This window comes from Hyalella azteca, unplaced genomic scaffold (genome assembly GCF_000764305.2).
Source record: "Hyalella azteca isolate HAZT.00-mixed unplaced genomic scaffold, Hazt_2.0.2 contig6532, whole genome shotgun sequence".
NCBI classification, from domain to species: domain Eukaryota; kingdom Metazoa; phylum Arthropoda; class Malacostraca; order Amphipoda; family Hyalellidae; genus Hyalella; species Hyalella azteca.
The window spans coordinates 967,903-977,280 of record NW_025936691.1 but is presented as its reverse complement, the minus strand read 5'-3'; the positions used below and the strand labels follow the sequence as shown (position 1 = coordinate 977,280).

At 41.5% G+C, this 9,378-nt stretch overlaps 1 protein-coding gene across 1 annotated transcript in view; it reads right to left on the bottom strand.

The window, feature by feature from the left end:
- The window catches only part of LOC108666868, a gene marked incomplete at its 3' end in the record, with an annotated part of 32,858 nt that overhangs the window by 6,588 nt on the left and 16,892 nt on the right, over positions 1-9,378 (bottom strand). The window contains 2 exon segments of the mRNA XM_047880895.1: positions 8,995-9,106; positions 9,249-9,358. Coding sequence (XP_047736851.1) covers positions 8,995-9,106; positions 9,249-9,358 — 222 coding nt within the window.

Sequence of the window (9,378 nt, the reverse complement as noted above, 5' to 3'; positions counted from 1 at the left end):
CAGCACTGCTGAAGCATCACAGCACTGCTGAAGCATCACAGCACTGCTGAAGCATCACAGCACTGCTGAAGCATCACAGCACTGCTGAAGCATCACAGCACTGCTGAAGCAACACAGCACTGCTGAAGCATCACAGCACTGCTGAAGCATCACAGCACTGCTGAAGCAGCACAGCACTGCTGAAGCATCTCAGCACTGCTGAAGCATCACAGCACTGCTGAGTCAGCGCAGCATTGCTGAGCCAACTATTTATTAACAAACAATTACAACTATTGCACGTAACTATCAAATTACCATGCATGGCGACACAAAATTACCATATATGGAGAATCAAAATTACCATGTATGGCGACATGAAATCATCATATACGCGAAATAAACTTAAAATAAACCCATAAAATAAAATGCTATATAAACAGAATTAATAAACCTAAGAATTCGCAGCCCTTTTCAAAAAATAAATAATAAAAGGTCCGACAATTTGCAGAAATGTCACACTCAGAGAAATGAATGAGACTTTGTCCAAAAAGCGATGCATTTTTTGCTCCAGTGTGGGTCATGACTCGGTTTGGCCCGGAGCCTGGCCCGGTGTGTAGGGGACCTGGCCCGGAGTGTAGGGGACCTGGCCCGGAGTGTAGGGGACCTGGCCCGGAGTGTAGGGGACCTGGCCCGGAGTGTAGGGGACTTGGCCCGCACAGTATCTGCTGACGGGGCGCACATTCGCAGAACATAATGAGTAAAATTGTCCAAAAATTGACTCATTTTCAGCGCGTAACACTGACACACCTTCTTGTTGGACAAAATTGGGTCAACATGACCCGCGCAAGCAAAAAAAAAATACATACATCACTATTTGGACAATGTGTCCCTCATTTCTTTGAGTGCTCGGCCATATATCGGTACCGTTGCCTCCTTTGTGCGCCGCGCAAATAACGACGCATTTTCCGTCGCTGCGGACGGAATATTTTTCCGGGAATTTTCGTATCAAATATTCGGCTTAGGCCGCCATCTTTTGTGAGGTTCAATATATGTTGCATCAGTAAGCGAACGTTCAGCCTGAGATGATATAGGTGCCACCATCATCGACTGTGATGGTGTATAGTGCAGCTATAGTGCACCAACACCTACATATAGTGGTGTATCAACACCTATAGTGTATAAACACCTATAGTGTGTCGACACCTATAGTGCATCAACACCTATAGTGTATTGACACCTATAGCTATGGTGCATCAACACCTATAGTGTATCAACACCTTTAGTGTATCAGCACCTATAGTGTATCAACACCTATAGTGTATCAACACCTATAGTGATCTGATGAATGATATGAAGAGAAAAACATTCTACAGTGACATTTAAAGTAAATTTAATGCAAAGTTTCGGGCGCAAGATTTGAAGAGAGATCAAAAATGTAAAAGCATAGAAAACAGCCAAAAATTTATTATTACTTTATAAGAGAACATTTTTGTCTTTAGTAAAGGCATATTGAATGTTTTGGCAGTTTTTTTTTTTGCTTTTAAATACTTCATTACTTTGCTAATTAGGTAATCAGTGATCTTAATACTTGAAGTGAGATGTAAAGAGCGAGATATCTAAGAGCGAAACATTTAAATATTTTATAGCAAGATTTGAAAACACTTAAATTAAAGCAAGACTTGGAGAGCAAGAAATTATATAGAGTCTTGAATAACAAGGCATTAAAAGAAACTTAAACATTTAAGCTACACATTCAAAGTGAAACTTGAATGGCAAGAAACTTTAAGCAAAATATTTAAAACAGTTTAAAATTATTAATATAAAGTAAATCGTGAACGGCAAGACACTTTATCTAATAAATTCAAAGCAGTATATGGCCCAAAATATCAACTAAAGTGTTAATAAAAAAAGTATTGAATCAAGCGTGAATAGCAAGCCATCTGAAGCATAGCATGAAGAGCGGTGGCTGAGATACTGGGGGGGGCTGGTATAGAGTGCAGCTCTGAGGGTTAATTGAGGGGGCGAGGGTGATTGATGCGCACTACTGAGGGAAGAGTGGGCAGAGGGGAAGGATGGGTTATGGGGAAGAGTGGGCAGAGGAGAAGAGTGGGCAGAGGAGAAGAGTGGGCAGAGGAGAAGAGTGGGCAGAGGAGAAGGATGGGTTATGGGAAGAGTGGACAGAGGGGAACAGTGGGCAGAGAAAAACAGTGGGCAAAGGGGAGGGTGTGCAAAAGGAAAGAGTGGGCTGTGGGAAAGAGCTGTCTCTTATACACATCTAGATGTGTATAAGAGACAAGGAGTACAGTGGGCAGAGGGGAAAAAGGAGCAGAGGGGAGGAGTGGGCAGACGGTTTAAAAGCTTGACACCGCGAGCGTGTTACAGAAGCTAATGTCTGGCTTTATTGGACTGCATAGTTTACGGGCTTTGGGCGAATATACACCATAAATAAGTTGAGCTAGATATGATATAGTTTCGATATGCAAGGTAGATATGTAGAGCTATATATGCTAGGCTATTTGTACTGGTAAATAATTTCATAGGGCAAATATGCTGGTTTAGTTATGTATAAGTCGGGCATGTTGTCTACATATGTTCTGGATTAGATATGTTGCGCTAAAAATACAGTAGTAAATGAACTAGACTAGATATGCTTCGCGTAATACATTAGAACTTATTTAAAGGTGAACTGCCCCGTAGCGGCCACACACCGGCCTTGAAATTGCTTCAATTTTCAATAGGGGTTTTTAGAGGTTTTCTTTTACTGTGCATGCGTGGTGCTGTACGGCTCTATAAATTACTCAATATATATAAAAATTCACTAATTGGAAACATGCCAAGTCAAAAATCGGACAAATTTTACCGGAAAAACAATTTTTAATTCAACCGCAAAATTAATAGAAAAAAGTTTATAGATAAAATAAGCGTCAGAAGCAATATGCATCTGATAAAAGGCGCTATGCAAAAAGTGAGTAGAATGTTTGACTCACCAACTTATACATGCTATACGGCCTCATGCCTATGTGGCTCACGCTGTCGTGTAGCTCACACTACACATGAGGTATGAAGGGTAACATAGCCATTATATATGCAGATCAACATAGTCATTATCTATGTGGGGCTATGTGGTGATCACTATAAGCCATATCCTGCACTCGACACACTATTATTGAAGAAGACAATCCTCATTATCATAGAGAACAAACCTCGCACGTTATGAATATATAAACAGACGACAACAAAGTACAGTTTAAGAGTTGTTATCTTAATTACAGACAACGAAGGACTCGGACATAAGGAAAACAGCCTGCACTAATGAGAGGTGACAGTGCGTGTTATGTGATAATAATATAATTGGCATGTGAATTTGATAACAAATAATCTTTAAACAATGAAAATGAGCAGGTGGAGGAAACAAACTTTTAAACACGAAAGAAAAAACTGACAAACATGTGATGGCAAATTCGTTACATGTGAAGATAAACTGCGTGACATGTGACGACGAACTGCCTGACATGTGATGACAAACTGCGTGATATGTGATGATAAACTGCGTGACTTATGATGAAAAACTGCGTGACATGTGATAACAATCTGCGTGACATGTGATGACAAACTGCCAGACATGTGATGAAAAACTGCCAGACATTTGATGACAAACTGCCATATATGTGATGTCAAACTGATAGACAAATGATAACAAACTGACCGACAAGTGATGACAAACTGACATACATGTGATGACAGACATGTGATTACAGACATGTGATGACAGACATGTGATGACAGACATGTGATGACAGACATGCAATGACAGACATGTGATGACAGACATGTGATGACTGACATGTGATGACATATATGAGATGACAGACATGTGATGAAACATGTGATGACAGACTTGTGATGACAGACATGTGATGACAGACATGTGATGACAGACATGTGGTGACAGACATGTGATGACAGCCATGTGATGACAGACATGTGATGACAGACATGTGATGGCAGACATGTGATGACATATATGAGATGACAGACATGTGAAGAGACATGTGATGACAAACATGTGATGACAGACATGTGATGACAGACATGTGATGACTGACAAGTGATGACATATATGAGATGACAGACATGTGATGAGACATGTGATGACAGACATGTGATGACAGACATGTGATGACAGACATGTGATGACAGAAATGTGATGACAGACATGTGATGACAGACATGTGATGACAGACATGTGATGACAGACATGTGATGCCAGACATGTGATGACAGACATGTGATGACAGACATGTGATGACAAACTGACGGAAAAGTGATAACGAACTGCCAGACAAGTGATGACAAACTGACAGACATGTGATGACAAACTGACAGACACGTGATAACAAACTGCCAGACAAGTGATAACAAAATTTCTGTCATGATTTGAGCCTCGAATAGTCGAATAGTAATGAGTTTCTTAGAAAATACGCATTCATGCACATACGTGCGTTAAATCAACTGATAGGTGTTAATTTTTCGTTAATTTAATGCCCGATAAAAAAATTATGGTGACTACCATAGAAAAAATTCTAGGCAAGACTCTCAGTTTTAAGACACCCAAGGATATACACAGAGTTTAGATTTAATTTTGTTCTAATTTTCAAGCTAAGAATCACGAATCTAGAATACATAGTGAACTAGATGAGCTACGCTAGAGCGAAGGAAGAGCTACAAGTTCGTTTGTACAGTCTAAACAGAAAGTTGGCACCTTGGTGACGAAAGCTCATGTCTTCATAAACTTAGATGACCTCATAAATTTTCTTTAATTTCTAGAGCACAATATTTGATCTTCTGGAAACAAAGAGAGGATTATAAAATTTTTTGTTGGAAAATGAAAATCAGTGGGACTTTACATGAAATATATACACATAGTCCATGATTTTTTCATTGGCAAAATTACTGTACATTTATAGAGAGTTGTTGCGTCTACCTCACTCCACTCTACTGCAGTGGCCCTATTTGCATGTCGCATTTTTGTTTTGTCAAATCTATTTATTATAACCAGTTTACTTATAGTTTCCTTATATCATTATTTATTATTACCAGCAAGTAAACTCGGCATTGCGTAGAGTCTGTACAATTAAAGAAACCAGTTATTCAGAACTCAGTCATCCCAAATTCTGTCATTTCGAAATCCATCGTCCCGAATCCCGTCATCTCTTCTTCAGTTAATAATTTGAAACGAACGTACGTGGTTTAGAGATTATCAGTTGCAGTCAACATTCACTACAGAACTCTCACTCAAGTTACAGTTTGCCACTAGAAATAAATCTAAATCATTTACAAATTAATAATAATTCAATGTACCAAAAAAACAAAAGGTAGAAGTAAAATCCCGAAACGATAAATATCTTGGATTCGCGCCCCAACAGCCTCTATATATTTGAAGTCCCAGACCTGCTATGAACTGTTATTACAAATTCGAGTATATATAAATATAAACAAACAGGTTATCCAAGTTTTGTCCGTGGCTCAATAATACTTGCAACTTTACACAGAAACTTGTATAAAAAAAAGGTATACGAATTTATGGAGTTTCTTCTTCGTTCTGGAAGAATTCGATCGGTAAAGCTTGTTGTACGTGTTGTGCGATAAGTATATTTCAAATAGTTTTATTCCCATTGAATTTAACCGTTTGCATATATTGCCAATAAACAATGGTTTATACTAACATGTTCGCTACAGTGACAAACAATCTCTGCGATGATATGCATTATATGTGATATATAAACATGATTTTTGATTTGCAATTGGAAAACAGGCACGTGAAGTAAATGCAGAGCAGGATGTTGATGAACCTAAACACCAGCCATGTAAATAAGGGTACGACATTTAAATATAAGGCATATGTTGAACATGCTACTTAAATTAACTAAAACTCTTGCTTCGGGCCTGCACCGTGCACTTGTTGTGCACAATATCCGTATAATGTGCACTGTCTACACTGAGTTTGCACATTACCTGCACGATGTGTACAGCTTGTGCTTTGTGTGCACATTACCTGCACCGTGTGCACAGCTCACACTTTGTGTGCACGCCAACTGCACTGTGTAGTACACTGTTTACACTATAATAATTGAATGTGCTTCAACACTGTACTAACTTTACACAGCAGCCCCAGCAGCGCACGTACTAGCCTTGCTTCACAGTTGGAGTGAATAGATTTCATTACACTCACGCATAATTCCTAAAGAAAGCAATACTAACGTTCCAATATAACAAGGCTTCACTGGTGTCAAGTACTGTTAATGTTAATATATTTATAATTGTCGCACGTTGTTATTGTTGCATGGTATTCGTCAGTATCATTAGTGTACCTTGTATTAGTTTAAGTCAAACCACCTGCGATCAAACTAATCTGCTTTCGATCAATCGCTTGAAGTAATCTTCAATAACTTTAGTTAATCGAAAATACACGTTGTTTTCACAAATGAAAATATTAGATGAAAATAAAATTTAGGGTGCCAATAAAAAAATTGATATGCGAATATTGCTGATCATCGATCGTGTCTATCGATTGCAAGTGCAGAGAAACTCCACGGATGTTACAACCAGAATTCAAATTACTATTAGGGGAGACTTTAGTGCTAGAATATCTCATAGAGAGAACTTAGATATCTTGCTATCTAGAAAGACTATGATGGCAAGAAATCTTTAAATGAAATGAATTTTGAAATTAATTAATGAATTTTGATGTGATTTAATATGTTCACCAATAAAAATTGATGAATTTTGCCTAATATTACGAATAAAATTAATTAACTCATTAACATTAATAGCAGATGAAGATCGAGCCTAAAATAGCGTCATTCGTTCGATTATAATTATGTATGAATGAATGTGATTCTTCATAAAGAGAAAGAGCGCAAGAGGAGCTATTTCTAGCGCTACATTCGCAGTAAGCAGTGGCCTGACCGACGCTTATCAAAGCTTCCGTCCCTGAGATGCCGACCCTCATGAGAAGTCAATAAATTTGTCAATATTTTACGCTAATTATGATTATTCGGGATTTAAAATTCATCGGATGGACTTTTGAATATTAGTTACATTAGAAAGATTAGTCAGCTGATGATAAAAGTGTCTTCCTCTTTCCACAACTCTTCCCACACAACACAAGTGTGTCTGTATCAGCAGCTGCTGAAGTGCCCGCATCTCAGCAGCAGCGACGCACGTGCACCCCACCTCACATCTTGCGCGCTACTGATGCATCAACAACAAAGCTCCTTCTTCTCTCTTGAACTTATTTCTCTCGTGCTCTCTCTGTGCTACGCTTTTATCTCTCTATGAAACTCTCATTACAACCTCTTTCCCACTTACTTTGCTCTTGTTTACTCTTCTTTGGATAAAAAATAACCAAATAACTTAAATTGTACACGAATGCTTGTCCTTTTATCTTCCTCGGGATGCTTTGTACCTCGGAACACTTCGTGCCTAGGGACACTTCGTGCCTCGGGACACTTCGTGCCTCGGGACACTTCGTGCCTCGGGACACTTCGTGCCTCGGGACACTTCGTGCCTCGGGACACTTCGTGCCTCGGGACACTTCGTACCTCGGGACACTTCGTACCTCGGGACACTTCGTACCTCGGGACACTTCGTACCTCGGGACACTTCGTACCTCGGGACACTTCGTACCTCGGGACACTTCGTACATGAAGCACTTCGTTCATCGGAGGTCAGAAGCCCACGTAATTAATTTATTTTGAGATTTACGAGCACACGATGGCCAATGAAATATTATAACCAACCAATGACACGACAAAAGTTGCAGTTTCGTTACAGAGCCTTGTTACAGAGCCGCGTTACGGAACCACGTTACGGAGCAATGTTACGGAGTCGTTTTACGGAACCGCATTACGAAGCCACGTTACAGAGTCGCTTTACAGAACCGCATTACGGAGCAATGTTACGGAGTCGCTTTACGGAACAGCATTACGGAGCAATGTTACGGAGTCGCTTTATGGAACAGCATTAAGGAGCAATGTTAGGGAGTCGTTTTACGGAACAGCATTAAGGAGCCACGTTACAGAGTCGCTTTACGGAACCGCATTACGGAGCATTGTTACGAAGTCGTTTTACGGAACCGCATTACGGAGCAATGTTACGGAGTCGTTTTACGGAACCGCATTACGGAGCCACGTTACAGAGCGACGATGGCAGGTCTCAGGAAGTTGAAAACTTCCCGCCCTGCCAACTGAGGTCGTTAGCGTCGATTGCTTCCTGCCGCTCGCTAATTAGGATTAACGAGAACAATCAGGGGTTGGTAGCTTCTTAACAGCTTCTTAATGCCGCCTTAAAGAGCGCTGAGTAAACGCAAACGTAATGACTTAATGCAGCCCTGGAAAAATAAACTTGCAACCTTAATATAATTGGTTTGTGGTCTTGCAGAATGCTGCTTACGTTCGCAGAGAATGCAGCCTATAACTTGAAACACGCTACTTCTAGACGTTGAAATAGAGTTTCAGGCCTTAAAGAAAGCGCATTCAGCATTGACGGATGCTATCTTTGGCCTTTAGGAACGGAGATTTCGGTTTTAAAGGCACACAGCACTCCTCCTCTGCACAGCACTCCTGTGCACTGCACTCCTCTGCACGGCACACCTCTGCATAGTACACCTATGCACGGCGCCCCTCAAGCTAGCACTCCTCTATACAGCACTTCTCTGCACAGCACTTTCTGCAGAGCACTCATCTGCACTGCATCCCTCTGCACAGCACCCCTCTGCACAGCACCCCTCTGCACAGCACCCCTCCGCACAGCACCCCTCTGCACAGCACCCCTCTGCACAGCACCCCTCTGCACAGCACCCCTCTGCACAGCACACCTCTGCATAGTACACCTATGCACTGCACCCCTCAGCCTAGCACTCCTCTATACAAAACTTCTCTGCACGGCATCCATCGAATCAGCATCCCTCTGCACAGTACCCCTCTGCACAGCACACCTCCGCACAGGACGCACCTGTGCAGTGACCGCCGCAAGCTGCAGTTGCGCGAGTCTCACGTCGAAGAGCTTCAAGCAAATGTCCTCCTGCAGCTCGTTGGCCTTGTTGTTGAGACCCGCGTCCCGGGACCTGGGACCAGGCAAACCTTGATGTTAAAACGCGGTAATGTTGTTGAGACCCGCGTCCCGGGACCTGAGACCAGGCAAACCTTGGTGTTAAAACGCGGTAATGTTGTTGAGACCCGCGTCCTGAGACCTGGGACCAGAGGGACCTTGGTGTTAAAACGCGGTAATGTTGTTGAGACCCGCATCCCGGGACCTGGGACCAGGCAAACCTTGGGGTTAAAACGCGGTAATGTTGTTGAGACCCGCGTCCCGGGACCTGGGACCAGGCAAACCTTG